Here is an 18226-nt window from a genome sequence, read left to right on the forward strand (position 1 = left end):
CAGTGATGTATGGTCATTGTAAACATATTGATGTCCGATTTCATTTCCTTCGAAATCTCACAAAGACTAAAACTATCAAGATGATGCATTGTGGGACACAAGAACAAGTGGCTGATATTATGACCAAACCTCTCAAGCTGGATACCTTCTTAACGTTACGCAGGTTACTAGGAGTGTGTGCAGAGTCTAATATAAACTGATTGCATATAGCATTCAGTTTAAAGGAGGATTTGTTAGTGTGTGATGTGTTTCCATATTTTAGAAACAATTATGTTTTGAATAAGCCCATTGCATTATTAGGAAACAGCGCGCCATATGCGCTAGGTAGTTTTGCAATTTTTCATTATTATGTAAGGCTATAAATTAGCTAGATTTATTCTTCAATAAAATAGAGAGTACAATTCATTCTTTCTGCACCTTTATCTTTTACGTACATTCCAACACTTCTTGCATATGTGATTGGACAACATCTTGCATGAGCGATTAGAGAATTTCAGAGGAAGGATCAGTAGATACTTTCACCTTTTTCGTATTCTACCACAGTAGATCTTACTCTTCAAAGGAGCGTTTTTCCTTTGCAGCATGGTCCATCAATAGTTACTCAGGAAAGATCGAAGTATTAGTAAAAGAAACCCCTAACTGAGTCACTAGAGAGCCGCCATAAGCGTGGCAGCGTAAGGTGGGAGCTCAGAAAGAACAAAAGGCAAAGAAAACCCTACCAGAGCCCCTCAAATATAATTCGGCACCTCACTCAAAAATGAGTCTTGGAAACCCTAGTGGAGCAACTTTAGATTTCTCTGAATACATCAATTTTCAATTTTTAATTTTGTTTTGTTATAACATCTTTTACAATTAAATTGATATCAAGTAAATTTTTAGGTATTAAATAAATAATTTAATATATTTTATTTAAGCATTTTTAATTTTTTTGTTAAATATATACTTTACATAAGTAAAAAATTTTAGGATTATTAATACTATAATATAATTAATTAATTATATAAAATAATTTTATATATTATTATAGATCTTTTACTACATAGAATTGTCGCATGATATTTTTCTTATTTTTTATTTTTAAAATTCTTTTAACTCGTTACTTCATTTTTTTATTATCTTTTTTTTATTTCATCCTTATATTTTTTAACCTTTCATATTTCTTAAATAAGGTAGTATCTCTTCCTTTAAATAAATTTAATATTTTAAAAATAAATACATACTGAAAGTAATATAAAAATTCATTAAATATTATTAATAATATAATATCCATAATTGAATATAAAAAATAAAATATTAAATATATTGTAGAAGCTTGTGTACAAAATTTAGTTAAATAGATAAATAAATTATAGAAAGAAAGATCCAAAGAGAGTGTAAACTACAATATCTGTTTTCATCCTGGTAGTTACTAACTAAAGTATGTAAGTATGATTACAAATATCTTATTTTTTTAGTTGATTTTTTATAGTAATTTTTCAATTTTTTTTATATCTCACTATTTTTTCATCGTAATATATATAAATTTATTACTTTCGCTCCCTTTTTCTCTAACACCGTATTGATAAAAAATGAAACGGAAAGAAAAAATAAAATAAAGGAACTCTTTGGCAATATACACTGATATCATGATTTTTTAACGTGCTCTTATTTAAGGACACACAATGAAAATTATCTATAATTAATTTTTATTAAAAAGTATTAAATATTACATAATTTTATATATTAACAGTATAAAATATTATAATTTAATTAAAAAATTAATATTTATTGAATTTTTATTATACAATCTCGTACTGAACATTGATATTAATGATGCTTGTACTTTGAAATGACGTAATGTTCTATTATTCAATACTCGTCTTGATCGAGTCTAACGATAACAGATAACTACCACTGATGACATGCAGGTGCATAATTCTAAATACACTTTTGGATCGTTATTTATAATTATTCGTCGTTATTATTATTATTATTATTAAACTCGATTTTTTAGCATTTAAACACTCAAGAGTGCCAACGAATTCATTTCTCGCACCAAATAAACTTCAATTTATTTGGTTTTTTATTCCCTTTCTTTTGGTTTAATATGATGCTCCCAGAACTAATTATTGCATGATAAGAGTGTTAACTTTTGTGGAACCTTCGTTACGTATACGGTTCGTGTATTTACACATGTTAAAAAATATTAATTATATTGTATTAAATATTAAAATTATTATAAAATATATTTTATATGATTTTGATGTAAGGATTAAGGTAACACCAATAATGTAGATAGCTAGGAACTGAATTTTAGTCTGTGGCAAGTTATAGAGACCGGAGAACAAAACAAAGTTGTCATTACTTGGAATATGGATTGACCTTTAAAAAGTGAAAGTAAGAAAAAATTCTGATATGAAAAACAAAAACGATATGTTAACTCTCTCTCTCTCTCTCTCTCTCTCTATATATATATATATATATATATATATATACACACACTCTTTCTGATTTATATACAAGCAGGAACATGAGAAAATCAAAACCATTATCTCAATGTCTAATTTTGGAATGCCTTGCAAAATATGAGAGAGATTAAAATACCCTTTTTTAATGGGCAATAAGTGATAAGAAGATAATGATGGAAAGGAATGGAAATTACATAAAATTTAAATATATTATCATAAATGTTTACGGTGTTATTCTTCTTCATTTAAATTTTAAATTTTATTTTAATAATAAATATTGACTTATAATGCCTGAAATAAAACTCTAATTTTAATTTAAAAAAATAGTGTTAAAAATACTTATGACTTTGTCCATGAAAAGAGTTGCATGTTGTATTAATTCTTGTCCCAATTTTGAGATAGATAATCATAGCAGGCCAGAGATTGAGTGCGAATGATTTTAACACCGTCTTCATTTTACGCTTAATTTTACAAATGTAGGATTTTGCTCATTCCTTGATACAACCCTTCCCCACTTTTAATGCCCTCATTTTCTCCCCTACTAAACAACTTATCTGTTTAATTATTTTTCTATTTTCATATTCTCCAACACCATCAAGCAAACCATAATATTAAAAGTATAAAGTTGATGCTTGCATATAATGTTTAGAAGGAAAATTAAAAGCTTGAATGTGAGATTTTATTATACAGGAGAAAATGAGCTAATTAACTTAGGCAACTATTAGGTAGCATCTCATAAACCTTTTTAGTAAATTTCTCTTATTTAATTCAAAATTCTCCTTGAATAAGAAATCAAAATGTCTCTTAAACTACAAATGGACTTTAATTTTCTATGCATTCTCATCTTAAAGGCTGATCAATCATACGGGAAAGGCTTAATACATCATCAAACATTTCATTGTAAAGCCAATTTGGAAGCAGCAATGGAAATTGCAGTGTCCACGTTGCAGGTTAAGGAAAAATCGATATATGAGAGTTTCAGTTTCAGTTTTGATTTAAAATAAAGATAAATTGCATCACGTAAATAAATCTTAGTTTTTTTGTCTGTACCTATGATTGGATACTTCAGTTTTTTAGTTTTATAAAATGAACCAATTTCATTTTGCCTTTGGCATCTGATAACAAACGTAAATTATTACTGCCATCCCCAATTTTTCTCCAGCTATGCACATATTGTTGGAAAGTGGAACAATAAATAAACTGATTCATTCTTATATATGTTTATGAGTATTTAGCTCATAATACTTTTTCAATGTATAAATCTTACATTTAACACATAATTTATACTTTCTAGGAGTTGTATAATAATGTTAATAAATGTCATGAGGTATCTATAGTGTATCTAAAAATATTCATATACTAATGCATTTGCATGTAAGTCAAAAAAGCAACAAAATCAAATCAAGAATTTTTAAGTTAAAAGCATACTTTTGTTTTTCACATTATTCCCTTATTATTTCCTATATATATATATAGACAAGTTATATGATAATGATTCGATCGACCTCTATTTATTATAAAACTGTAAGCGTGTGTGTAAGTGTGTGTTTGAGAGAGAGAGACGGATGGAGCTCATATATATATATATATATATATATATATATATATATATATATATATATATATCTGTGTGAACATGAAAGATTGCATTATTGTTCTTTGAGAGTGTACAAGAAAGAAAAGTTGGATGCAAGTATATATTTTAAAGCTACAATATGTTATGCTTTTAAGGCATTTTGTGGTTAAACATGCCTTGTTAGGTAAGACGAGTATAAGATAAGTTAAACCTTATCTTTAGGAATCTGTTTTACGTGTTAAAACGAAAGAATTAAATTATTAATCACACTCAATCCAGCAATCAAAGTTGGCTCATCTACTATGGGACAAGCTGCAAAATATTCTTAGTTTCGTAAAATAGTTACATGCACAGATCGCTTTGAATTAACCATTGAATACATATATAGTGAATATAATGTACAAGAATCTATTTAACTTCTAACAAGGTTTCGTTTAAACATTATATATTGTGAAACCAAACACTATTGAGAACGCCCTAAAAAATGACACAACACAACACACTTTCCCTCTCTCTCACTCTACGTTTATTTTTCTTTCATATGGATTCCTTTTTCCTAACTTGATTCGAATGTAAAATAGATAATTGAGAAGGAATCACGTTAGAAGCTTCAAATCGTTTTATGTTATTAAAATTGTATGTTAGTAAGATATTAATTAATTTTATTACACTTCTAGACAACAGCCGACCTATTGAACTGACTGAAAGCAAAAATCAAGAAATTTAGTTAGTTTTTCCCCCACTTGTTTGTGGTGGAGTTTAATAAAAGAGAGAGAGAGATGTTCAACTGCACTCGGTCAAAAGCAATAATTTTAGGATTCCTCTAATAAAAAATTCTCTAGAATATCAACAAATCACAAGACAAATAATCCTTTGTCTTGATTATTTGTTGAACAATGTTAGCCATATAGCTTCAAGACCGTGTGCTTGTTCCAAAATTTTCACTTGTTAGAGTAAGACTAGTCATAATTATTTGTTCCACCCGAAACTAAACCATGGGAGACAGTAAATATTAGCTGAAAAACAAAATACCATAAGAACGCAACTTCGAAATCCAAAATATGTGTTATTGATTTGAGCCTATGATTTATTCAACTCAAGGTTAATGCACAACAGTCTAGTCTAACATCTCCAACAACCAAAGAGAAAAGTTTTACAGTTGTTCCTAGCTAGAAATTCACTGAGTTCTTACAACAAACCTAGCCAAACAAAATGAGTCCTCCAATAGAAAAAACAGTACTTCTTCACAAACAATTCAAAGGAAAGAAGGAAATCTCAGAGACAACCAATATATGGGAGATTAATTAATTCAACTTCTCACCTTTGTATAACCCAAAGAAGCTCGATCAATAAGATTGCCTTCCACCAGAGTTCCCAACCCAACCATCAACAGGTAACTGAGGCATGTTTAAAGGCAAATTGAAGAAAGGAAGCCCAGAAGAAGGGTCAGGAAAAGAGTTATTACTAACTCCACCACCACTACCACCGCCACCACCAGATGATTGCCCTTGTTGCATCTGCAAGGAATCATCTTCATCCAAGGGCAGCCTCTCATATGCTACGTTAGTAAAAGATGAAGCAATAACAATAACAGGCCCTGATGCGACTAATGGACCAACAACATTCCCTCCCACAACTTGACCTTGCCCCCCACCAAGAAACACAGTTAAACTGGTAGCACCTGGTGGGGCTGGAGGTGGAAGAAACGACCCTGATAAGGACAGAATCTCAAATCTTCCGTGCAACGTGACGACGGCGCCAGCCGCAGCCGGCTGGCGCAACGTAACGTTGGTCACGGTGCCACTTCCACTGAGGACACAGATCCCTCTTTGGCGCTTCCTTGCATAGGTAGCCACTGAGTCAAACACATCACAACCACTACTAACTTCAAGGATGTGAGCCCTAAGCGTGTTTGCACTCTCCCTTGTGATGATAACTGGTGGTTTAGGCTTGTTCTTTGAACCTGGGGGTCTTCCCCTTGGCCTGCGAGCAACAACATCACCAGGACCTTGATTTGGTGAAACTAGGTCAAGCCCTTCATTGTTGTTGATGGTGTTGTCATGGTCTTGTTGGTTCTCATCATCTTCAAGGTCAGGGCGTTGAAGGCGATGATGAACAAAGTGTGATGCTGAACCCAAGTCTATGCCGGCCATACACAAAGCTCTATAGAGTGTAAACACAAAAACAAAAGGAAATAAATAAATAAAAATTGGAGTAATTAAATAAGAGAGAAGTTTAATTAATTAGAATAGTAACATGAACAATTAAATTATGTACAGGGATTTTTAAAAGAAATATTATAGGAGTGTCCAATGATTCAAACCTCAAAACGAATAGAAAAACAAAGGGATCAATTGAGTACTGCAGAGAAAACGGAATGGGATGAGGTTGGAAGGGAAAGAGAGAGACAAATAAAGTGGGCAAACTGCAGCCATTCTCACATTCAGAAAAGTAGACGGAAGAATAAAATAATGATCATGGGATTAAACTATGTAGTTTCTTTATTAATTTCTTTGAAAACCACATTCATATAGTTTTAAAATCATGGGGTGAAGTTAAAATGTTGTGTCTATATCTTTGGAGGATGTGTGGGAGTAGGTGAGAGAGAAAGAGAGAGGTTAGATGATTATTTAGGAAACCTAGGTTACCTTTCGATAAAGAGAAAAATTAAAATATTTGAACCCTTAGCTAATAAGTTATTCTTGCACATGTTGAACAATTACTTTACAGACACAAAAAAAAAAAAAAAAAAAAAAAAAAAACCAATCGTGGTTTTTCTCTTTTTCGGTCATTGATAAACAAAAACAGTCACTTGTGCGAGGCAAGTTGACCCAAGGGCTACAAACTTGTTCTTCATCAGTTTATAACACTCTTATGACTTCTTTCGAGAGGTTTTGACTCCACACGTACGTTCAGCTCTTCCTAATGTCTTGTTAGGGTTGAAATTTTCCCTTAGCTGCCCTGTCATTTGTTTTCACTCACCAGCTGCCAAAAATAAATAAACAAAGCCCCAAAGTTATGCAATTATATTGTCAAATTTAAATGCACTTGTGAGTAGCTATGGTTATTTTATTTTGCGTGCATTTGAAATTCAGAAGTTTTTAGTGTTTGTGGTAGGCATAAGACAAAATCTCTCCAATATAGTCATGTAGTATATTAGCCTTGGCCTACATAGAAGCTCACTGCTAAAAAGGAAAATATATATATATATATATACATGCATACAGTAAAAGAGAGGAGAAAAATGGATAAGGAAAAACTAAATAAAAAAGTTATTCACAAAGTAGACTTTTGTCCATTGAGTAAACTTTAATTAAATGAAGATGGCCCTTTATAAAAAAATACATTTTTTCAACCTCCTTAAAACTAAATGTTTCTTTTTAGTGGTCATTGAAATTAATTATTCCTCTGCTTTAAGCATGTTAACTCCGGCATCTAGCAATAGGTTGATGAGATACCTCTAAACCCTCTATTTGGCTTAGGTTTTCGGTGTACGTTGTGATATGGTGTTTTATCAAGATCAATCTATATATTCCTATGCTTTGTTCTTCACCAACTTTAAGATTTATTAATTTTACCCATTAGTTTTGTTGTTCTTCCACGAAAAATATTATATAATAATTAGAAATTTTGTTATTAGAATAAATACTATTAACAAATAACTGCACATTGTTTGGTTATATATGTAACGGATTTAAAAAAAACAAACTGGATAAATTACAATTTTTTAGTGTTTTAAAAAATGCTCAAATTAAAATTATATCGTCTTCTCATTTAGTTTGAAAAATTAGACTATTCTCTTTTAAGAAATTGATATGTAATATATGTTAGTTCATTTAAATAAGAAGTCTTTTTATGGATTTTTTTTTTCTCGGAACTCTTAATATTATCAACAACTAATTGTAAATTTTTTATTACTGAAAACTTCAACTTGGATTCACTAGCAAATTTGAATTAAAATATCAGGAGTTTAATGGATGATATATATATATATATACACGCACACAAACAAAAGGAGAGGCCAATACAACTCATAATTAGATTAACACTCTATTTTGGGGAAGCTTAAGGGTGTCAGGAGGTGATTAAAATCATTTTTCTAGTTGGTTTTCTGAAGAAAAAAAATAATATGGTAGGAGCAACCAAATCATGATCAATATTAGACATTAACAATATTTGCAAATCGCCAATAAAGCAATCTTCTCTTTTTATTAAATTTTGAAAATTTTAATATTTTATTTAAATAATAATTGGTATAAATTACAATTAAAAAAAATTTATACTTTCTTTATTGTATATTATGATGACTTTAAAAATTCGTATAGAGCTCATTTTGAACTTCAATTAGACTTATAATTCATTCGAAATCTGTTCAAAATTTGGAACAGGTTTTGGGATGAAGTTTTTATCTCTTAAATTTTTCCAGCAAAATTAGAGTTCGCCTGAAATTTATCCTAAATTTAAGACACATTTTAAACAAATATGATTTTACAAAAAAAATGATTATAAAATCCATCTGAAATTTGTGCGATATATACTTGGTACAAGTTTCAGATATATGTAAGAAAATTAAAAGATTGTATTCTTTGTCTGAAAATTGTCTCGAAATCGATAAGAATTTCAGAAACAAAAATAGTTAAATAATATAAAATTTTAAGAAATTATGTAATCCATCTAAAATTCATTTAAATTTGAAAAAAAAATGGATGAATTTAACTATGTAACAAGAAATTTCAAATATTACATAATTCGTCCAGATTTTTCGGAGAAGTATTGAAAATTAACTTAAGAACTAAATATTTGGTCTATGTTTCATTTGAAATATATCTAAAATATTTTGACACCATGATCCCAACAAAATGTATCAAACAGACTTAAAATTTCATTCGTAATCTGTTTGAAAAAATTCGATAACATTTTGGACGGAAAATAAACACTATTTATCGCGTTATATTGCTCTACTATGTACATACACGAAGATCACCATTCACCAACATGATTTTTAATCTCAAGTGCATGTATAGGACGAACTTGAACTATTAGCAAGTTCTGATTAGATAATTGAAAAAATATATGAAATAAATATATTTGTGCATCACCACTACCTTTTATTCTAAAGTTTGCGTCATGACAACTTGGTCTCACACATGCCCTCCCATTAAATTATACTGAAATAAATCACCTAGACTCCATCATAAGCCATCATTATCAAGCCCAGTATAATATTTAAGAAATAACTTCACCAACATATTTATCCATAGAAGCTTAAATGAGTTATCGTTTTTTATGAAGAAAATCAACCAAATATAGTAAAAATACTTTTGTTAATATTTAAAACACAATAAAACAAATTAACCTACAAATACTTTTCAAAAAAATTACAAACTTGCTTAAAATTTAGATTATAACTCAAATTTAGAGTGAAAAATATTAGTTCCTAAAAATACAAAAATCCTGGATTGGTCCTTAAAAATAATAAATATCAATCATATTAGTGCTCTAACATGAGACACATTAGTCTCAAAAGAATCAATATGAGACGCATTAGTCTTTGAAAAGAATCAATATGACTCACATATGTGATTCCAAAGGAATAAGGTAAAAATTTTATATTTATATGGAATAATGTGTCCACCACCAAATTTTACGGAAACAAATTTGAGAGTTTGTTCTAAATTTTATTTTCTCTATATAATGGATAAATTATATACTTACAAAAGCATTGCTAATCTGCAGCGTAAAACATTATTTCCGTTCTTGAAAATTTTGGAGTCGGTCATATAAATCCTGGAAAGATAACAAACAAAAAAAAAACATTATTTTCGTCACTAAAAATCGAAAATGACAATTTATTCAATCTTTAACAAAAAAGAGTTTTTTACCTAAAGAAAAAAGTGAGAAAAATACCATAAAATTTACTAAGTTGCTGTCACATCAGAATTCCATTTGGTCTACTTCATATAGTGTTATAATACACATGGACATGGGCAATAGACACAAAAATGAAAACATTTTTTTGTGTAAGGACAAATAGAAAACCTTTTTTACATGTAAGGATCAAATTAAAAATTAGTGTCAATTATAAGGAGAAAAAATGTATTTAAACCATTATTTTTTATTCAAATGAGATTAATAGCATAGCTACCCATTAATTGCATGTTTGGTAACATTTTTTAAAAATAATTACTTCTAAATATTCTTGCAAAAGCTTATAAAATAAATAATTATTTCTCCAAACACAAACGGACCAGCTCATACCAGCTCATAGTACAACCCATGCAGGTAGAGTGGGACATTGCTAAACACGAAGCAACCGCTTCACCACCTTTGCTGTGGTTGCCAAACAAGGCGTAGTTGACACAATGAGTAGCACTCGCATTGGGCATGTGGCATTTAATAGTAGGGCCAATTTTTTGGTAAGAGAAAAATGAACGTTTTAAATATGTTCTTAAGGACAAATCAATAAGCATGTTACTGTTATATTGAAAAATAAAAGCATGTTAATGAATCCAAAAACAAGTTCTGAAAAGGGCCTTGTTACCCCACAATGATAAGCCTACATATAGTCCCCAAAAATGTTAAGATTGTTTCGCTTATTAATCAAGCAAAACAGTAAAAAAATAATAAGTGTCCCACAATTGTCCTGATTATAAATATTCAGAATAATCAAATTACAAGAAAAATCAGATACTGAAGAAACAAGCAACATAAATGGGACAACAAAAATCTTAACTGCATTGAACATACCACAATGCAATTAAACGCTAATAATCCAAATTGGTAACAACTAATTTTCCCCACCACCCCAGAAAAAAATATAATGGCACAATGAAATAAACATCTATGAGGTCTTCATTCCAACTAACAGAAGAATCAAAATATGAGGCACTCAAACAGACTCAAACCTTTATTATATATATAATAAATATGCTGCATAGAAGAATTTTGAACTGAGGGGTGAGAAAGCTAAGAAATAAATCAATTGCCACTGTCATTACAAGCTGATTCAGCATGTGATCAAGGTATAAGAGCTTGCTAGATATCATCAGTTACCGGCATCGCGGCTGTAGTACTGATCAAGAGTCTTTGCAGGTATACGATGAAGAAGCTCGCGGGGGAAAATCCGAAGCAAAGTCCATGCAAGATCTAGTGATTGGAAGATATTGCGGGTATCATAAGCTCCTTGTGTAACAAATTTCCTTTCAAATTTGTCCAAAAATTCCAAATACAGCTGTTAATAGAAAGGAATAAGCATAATTAATATCATCATTTTAAGGACAACAATCTCACTATATAAAACAAAAATGTCATGAGAGAAAAATATTAGAGACCAGGTCCTCAGATGAAAGTGCTTCTTCTCCGACCACGGCTTTCATTGCCTGGACATCCTTTCCAATGGCATAATTTGCATAGAGCTGAAAAGAAATAGAATAACACCAATGAGATGGTTTATAAACAGAAAAAGTGGTAATATAATAAAGAAACAAAGTCAGACCTGGTTGGACACATCAGCATGATCCCTTCGTGTCATTCCCTCACCAATGGCACTCTGCAGAGGCAACCATGATGCATAGAATGAAAACCTCATAACATACCTTTTAAATTAACAAGAATGATGTTTGTTTTAGCCAGGAGAAAACATTTTCAGAAATTTTATGGTGATCGTTAGATGAAATCATGTGGTAGGGACTACTCAACCAGACATGAGTAAGCAAAAAGATTATCAGTTGATGGCATTTTGACATCAAACAAACAAGATTAACCTCACCTTCATCAAACGAGACAATGATGGAAGGACATTGATTGGTGGATATATCTGCCAATACAAAAGGAACTAAATGTTTTAGTTTCGGTCCAATATTTTGTAAGCAATTAACAAAGTGAGTTTACCTTATTTGATATCTACATAAATACATCAAGAACAGAGCAGATCATAGAATAAAAAGCTGGTTTCATTTTTATGCAGTAATGCGAGGATGGACATAATAAAATCTCTAATGATCTTACAGGTGACCCCATTAGTCACAGCACTCCATCTTAATGTTTAGTAGCATTTGGTACATGTATTAGAATGGGTTCTATTTCATGTTTGGTGCATTTTAAAAATAGAACAAAAAAACATGAGACTAAAAAATGTTACGTTTTGGTTCCACTATGAAAGGCTGAATCAAAGGAATAGAACACGCAGTTCTGTTCTATCTGTGCACCAACCACTATCTTAATGATGTGTCAATGGAAATATAAAATCAAACATTTGTGAAGGCCATAAAAGGAAGAACAGAAAATTTACATGACGGGGAAATTTTACTGTTCTCTTTTGAATATCATGTATTAAATGTAAACATGCCTTCTGCATCAAATTCTCTTGTATATAATTCAGGTGATTGTGACCCAGCATTTTTTACAATATTTATTACAGTCAAAAGCTTTAATATAACCCACCTGCCTGTTATGCAACTGCCTGTCAATATATATCTGTCCCTCAGTAATGTATCCTGTAAGATCAGGAGTTGGATGCGTGATATCTGTACAGAAGTTCAAGAAAGACGATCAGTCAGAAGTAAGAGTGCACTATGCAAGATAGCGGATAAAATATAATAATATTTCATTACCATCATTAGGCATGGTTAAAATTGGAATTTGTGTAATAGAGCCTTTTCGCCCCTCAATTCTTCCAGCACGTTCATATATTGTTGCAAGATCTGTATACATGTAGCCGGGATACCCTCGTCTACCTGGTACTTCTTCTCTGGCAGCAGACACCTACAGGATCCAGAAGTGATCAATAGTCCCATTAACTATCTAATTGTTTAAAAATACTTGAAGTATTCTTAAGTTATGTCTCATACTCTGAGGAAAAAAGTAAAAGATGATAACTGTCAACTAGCAAATTATTACGCAAGCCTAAAACATTATTTGTAGACAAACAAAGAAACTAAAATCACAAGGGAATGACAAGGCTGTAAAGATTTTCCATCTTTCTTCTTTCCTTTTGCTACATCATTCTAAAAGTTACAATTTGTGATACATTACCTCACGAAGAGCATCAGCATAAGAGCTCATATCTGTGAGTATGACAAGAACATGCTTGCCGCATTCATATGCCAAATATTCAGCAGTAGTAAGAGCAATACGAGGAGTGATGATACGCTCAATTGTAGGATCATTTGCCTGCAATAAATAGAGAAAAAGCATTTTAAGGATAAGCTCCTCCATGCAGGTAACAAAATCAAAATTGAAAAATAATACGGTGATCAACCATAAAAATATAATTGTAAGCTCACACATCTACTAATTGGCACTTCCTAAATTTTTTTCTTTTCAAAATTTTACAAGTGAGCTTAACAGGGTAAAAGATTTGTTTTGTTAATCATGGCCATATTACCACTACATATATGTGGAAAATATGTCTGATTTAAATACAATGAGAAGAATATAATACTGTACAGATTGGGAATAATTGTAACATTGAAAAATGAACAATTGAATTATATTTTCTTAATTCCAAATTCCAATTACTAGACAATATTGGTACAAACAAGGGCCAGAATTTTCTTTAATGTCTAAACTACATAGACAAAATTACTAAGAAGGAAATCAGGAAGGCAAGAAAACAACAAATGGGAATAAAAGAACAATTTCATACTGGGTCTAGCTACTACCAGATTAAGGAAAAGGGTCACTCTCTCCATTGAGCCATTTTCCTCAAAGTCGCGTTTGAAAAATTGTGCAGTCTCCATGTTAACTCCCATAGCTGCAAACACAATGGCAAAATTGTCCTCTTCTCCACCCTGTATGTTGACAAGGTTTGTTAGAGAAAACCACCTTCTTCATCTTAGTGTAAAACTAATAAGTATCAATAAATGAATAAACAGAAAATAGCCTTATAAATTTGAAGGCAATAAGAATAAAACTACACAATCTGCAAGCGGATAAAACAAAAAGCTAGGTCATTTCAACTTAGTTATGTCAGCTTTTTCATTACATGATTTTTATAAGCTTATTCAAAAGCCATGTGTTTGATAGTCAAGCAACCAATGATACAAACATTGCAATACAAGTTTGATTTTTATAGATATCTTCAACTTCTAAGGGTGATAATCAAGCAATAGAACTATTGTCTATCAGTAAACACAGGTATAAGGAATGAACTCAGCTTCTACTAAAATGAACTAAATCAGTTAGAAAATAAGTATAACTCTTCCACAGCATTAAAATCTGTAATTAAAATTATGCATGTGCAATGAGCATTAACTGGAGGTGCAAGGTAAAAAAAGATAGTCAGGAGCAAGAGGTCAGCACAATTAGCCCACTTTCGGTTCAAGTGCTCAAACTTGCAGCTGATTGAAGCAAACTCTCAAATTGCCTAAGCTATGAAAGTATCCATGCAGAAAGTGAAGTTCCTAACTCAATTCAGGAGCATATAACATATTAGAGCAAATTTACTTTAATACATTGGATATACCTCCAGAAGATTATCAGATTTCTCTAGTCGCTTGACTAAGCCAGCTTGACGGCATATCTGTGCAGCAATTTCATTATGGGGGAGACCAGCAGCCGAGAATAGAGGGATCTTTTGACCTCTAGCAATAGAATTCATGACATCAATTGTAGATATTCCTGTTTGTATCATCTCCTCTGGATAGGTTCTCTCACTAGGGTTGATGGAACTTCCTGAATTATTGGGAAAATATTAAAAAGACAAAGATAAATATACATATTCAAACCTCCCCAGAATAAATTATATACCTGATATATCCAAATAAGCCTCAGGTAAAATGGGTGGACCATTATCAATTGGTTTTCCAGAACCATTAAATATACGGCCAAGCATGTCCAATGATACTGGAGTTTTTAACACCTGTGAACAAAAGCAATAACTCAGAAAAAAATGGGAATCAACAGTTAAACTGATTCAAAGCAAATCAAAGAATCATAATGAAAGGACTCAATAATCAATACACATGGATGCATTGGTAGAAGGGGAGGGATAGAGTAATCACATGCAGTTTATCACAATGGAAAGGATAAAATTTGAGAGATTATCGTTTAGAACAAAATTAATGTGTAAATAGTAATCAGAAGCCAAATCTTATGAATGTGACAAATAGGGCAAACCACAATTCTTCCACTATTTTCTTATTGGAAGTTTATTTTCTCAATTACCAGTTTAACCAGTAGTACTATATCATACGATTGAAGTCTTGAAGTCTCTGCTATACATATCAAGATACCATTTTAAAAACAAATTCATGATAAAAAATTTACCATTTGACCAGGTTAATTGACAAGTAATGTAATCCTTATTGATACCAAGGAAGCCACCCTTCACTGTTTTTTCAACCATAGTTTAGACATAATTAAATTTACATTTATTTTTGAAATAAAGAAGACAATAATAAAAAGAGTTTATACCTCTCCAGTAAATTGCACAGTTGTAAATTTATTGTCAATCCCAGATGTACCCTCAAAGACCTGCTCAATTGTACAAAGTGGTAAATAAACAAGCCCATTGAAGTCAATAAAACTACACAAAAAACGTAGACAACAATGAAGGATTCTTACTAACTCATAAGAGATTGAGAAACAACAGGGGAATCCTATAACATTTTGGTAATAGGTAAAAAAAATAAAATGAAGACGTCATCGTATAAAAGATAAGGGAAAAGCACCCGTCGTGATATATACAACTACCCTCTCACCGTCCCAAGAGAAGCACAACAGATAATTATGTAGGCAGTAAGAACTGACCTGAACAACGGCTTTTTCACCATCAACTTCTAGAACTTGTCCACGGCGAGTAGTTCCATCCCCTAAGCGAATATTAACAATCTCTTGATATTTGGGTCCCTGATGCATTGATCAGCATAAAATTCAGTCACAACATAAAGAAAGTGGGAAATCCTCATTGAGAAAGTTCAAAATTTTAGAACAAGTAATAAGCAAACATATCAAATAGAGCATTATACTATGATCATTACCTTAACTTTATCGAGAATAACTAATGGCCCAGCAACTCCAGACACAGTCCTATATTCTGCAACATAAACACATAATTCACAAAGTTATCATTTTTAAAATTGATCAATACAAAATCCCTTAAAAATGTCTCGTTTTTTTTCTTCAAAATGGCAAGCATCAAACATGGCGATTGCGCGATTAATCAAATCCCAAATCATAACAGAAAAATAACCGAAAAGGGTAAAAGGAAACGATACTCACCCATTCCAATCTCCAAGTTACCCTCCACATCATGAATGTTTTGAGCCACACCCATTTCTGGACCTTGAAGCAAGAAGCGTTACAAAGAGTCAAAACGTGAAACACCCACTAAGAATTAAGGCACAACAATAGTGAACGAAGCAAAAACAGCTTAAAAACAAAAGTATTGAGTGATCTTCAGCATTTAGTGATCGAAGTGTGGCGTGGTTCTGAGTAAAACAGAAGAATTATGGGAATGAGGAGAGTAACCTGCGAAGAGATTGATCTGAAGAGCGTAACTGTGTGTGTTTGATCTGAAGAGGAAGAGAGATGTCGATGGTTGTGTATGTGACAGATCTAATAGATGGGCCAAACAAATTCAGGAACCATCGTGGAAAAAACAAATTATTGTCAGATAATAATTAAAAATATACCATTTTTTTCATTACTTTAGAAACGTGGAATTTTTATTTTTATTTTTTGAAACAAAGGACATTGCCTTTTTTAATCACCTAAATTTCTATGATAAACCAAATTGCTACATGAAGTAAGGATATCTTTGAGAATAGAGTTAATGGGTTAAATATATTCTTAATCTTTTAAAAAAAATTATAAAACTATTTTTTTACTTTAATATTTTATAATTTTTAAAATTGTTGAATTTGCTTTCTTTTGTTGATGTGCTTTTATGAAAAACCAATACATAATATAAAAGTTTATGCGTCAGAACATTGAAATTAACTACATTATCGTTTCACAGTGGTTAGAGTTAAATTTAACAAGTTTTAAAATATAAAAACTAAAATAGAAATAATAATTTTGTAAAAGTCAAAATTAAAATGCAATATAGTTTGAAGATTAAAGAATATATTTAAATCAATAGCTTAATTAGGTATTTATTTAATAACTTTCCATCACATAAAGGTTTAAGATATAAATTTAATTTTTAAATTTGTTCAAAAAGTTAAAAAAATACTTTATTTTAATAAATTATATTACAAAAGTTATTACAATAAGCTTAAAAAGTATGTAAAAGTTATGAACTATTTCCATACGTTCTTTATAAATTTTTAAAACACCTCTTATAAATAATTATATCACAAATCCTAACATATGTAAATTTAATCATATTCAATTTACAATGAGTATAAAAGTATGACATAACTGAGAGTATATAATTTTTCTTAAAATCACTCAATTTCATCCCTACAAACCTAATAAATAAATAATCCAAATATCCCCCAAATCTTCATACATATTTTCGTCTGTATCATTGAAGAAGATTTGGTCATTATGAATAATGTTGAAAAGTTATATTTGGTATGCCTTAAATACTTGTGAAAATGTTATACAATGATTTCTAGAAATGTTTTGATACTATGTTTGGTTTAAATATTATTTCTTAGGAATATTAATGTTTCTTTCAAAAATATTTGTTATTTTCTATGACAATTAATAAATTATATTTTCACTATTAATTAAATTTGTGATTTTTAAATATTTTAAAACAAATAATATATGACATTATAATATAAGAATGTGTACGAAAAATAAAAATATATATAAAAAATATCAAATACTTATATGTGTCTGTTGATATAACTGTATTAGATAATATTATCACTTAAATTAATTGACATGAATGGTGAATGTTATGGAATTTCAAATGATTTTTTATTATAATAATAAGTTAATAATGAATTTTTTGAATAAATAATGACACAATAGATAAATAAAATAAACTTGGTTTAAATTTGAGAATATCAAGGGATATCATTGTATTTTTATAGGCTTAAATAATGTTTTGATTTTAACAAAATTTGCAATTTTTTCATTTAGTCCCTCTTTTTAAATTTTTCTTTAATTTAGTATTTTAAAAATATATTTTATTTCTATTTAATATCTTTATTAATTATTTAGTTTATTATTTGTTTACATAATAATTGAGGTGACTAAGACATAATATAAACGAGATATGTCATTGATAACATTACATTTTTCA

General features: G+C 30.3%; 2 protein-coding genes across 3 annotated transcripts; both read right to left on the reverse strand.

Annotated features, from left to right (window-relative positions):
- Positions 1–5369: 5369 nt before the first annotated feature.
- LOC113863962 (AT-hook motif nuclear-localized protein 23-like) lies at positions 5370–6435 on the reverse strand. The gene is made up of 2 exons (XM_027497770.1): positions 6347–6435; positions 5370–6186 (listed from the first exon to the last, which is right to left on the reverse strand). The coding sequence occupies exon 2, from the start codon at positions 6174–6176 to the stop codon at positions 5370–5372; it is 807 nt and encodes a 268-aa protein (XP_027353571.1). The 5' UTR covers positions 6177–6186; positions 6347–6435.
- A 4040-nt stretch (positions 6436–10475) lies between these two features.
- On the reverse strand, positions 10476–16615 carry LOC113863961 (V-type proton ATPase subunit B 2). 2 transcript variants are annotated; one of them, XM_027497769.1, is made up of 15 exons: positions 16495–16560; positions 16246–16308; positions 16005–16060; positions 15775–15873; positions 15439–15498; positions 14773–14884; positions 14489–14697; positions 13686–13814; positions 13057–13194; positions 12636–12786; positions 12466–12548; positions 11792–11839; positions 11519–11572; positions 11355–11438; positions 10476–11254 (listed from the first exon to the last, which is right to left on the reverse strand). In XM_027497769.1, the coding sequence occupies exons 2-15, from the start codon at positions 16298–16300 to the stop codon at positions 11069–11071; spliced, it is 1464 nt and encodes a 487-aa protein (XP_027353570.1). In that variant the 5' UTR covers positions 16301–16308; positions 16495–16560; the 3' UTR covers positions 10476–11068. The 2 variants fall into 2 exon arrangements, with proteins under 2 accessions (XP_027353570.1, XP_027353569.1); XM_027497768.1 differs by having other exon boundaries at positions 10728–11254; positions 16246–16302; positions 16495–16615.
- Between the last annotated feature and the right edge of the window lie 1611 nt (positions 16616–18226).

The sequence above is a fragment of the Abrus precatorius genome, unplaced genomic scaffold, assembly GCF_003935025.1.
Source record: "Abrus precatorius isolate BTA unplaced genomic scaffold, Abrus_2018 Scaffold3, whole genome shotgun sequence".
Lineage (NCBI taxonomy): Eukaryota > Viridiplantae > Streptophyta > Magnoliopsida > Fabales > Fabaceae > Abrus > Abrus precatorius.

What these genes read in the sequence shown, in the direction of transcription:
- LOC113863962 (XM_027497770.1), bottom strand. Translation starts at nt 6,176, where the DNA reads ATGGCCGGCATAGACTTGGGTTCAGCATCACACTTTGTTCATCATCGC.
- LOC113863961 (XM_027497769.1), bottom strand. Translation starts at nt 16,300, where the DNA reads ATGGGTGTGGCTCAAAACATTCATGATGTGGAGGGTAACTTGGAGATT. An exon ending in TAACTTGGAGATTGGAATGG is followed by an intron (nt 16,061 to 16,245) that starts GTGAGTATCGTT and finishes TTTATGTTGCAG; the next exon opens with AATATAGGACTGTGTCTGGA. An exon ending in AATCTGATAATCTTCTGGAG is followed by an intron (nt 13,815 to 14,488) that starts GTATATCCAATG and finishes GTCAACATACAG; the next exon opens with GGTGGAGAAGAGGACAATTT.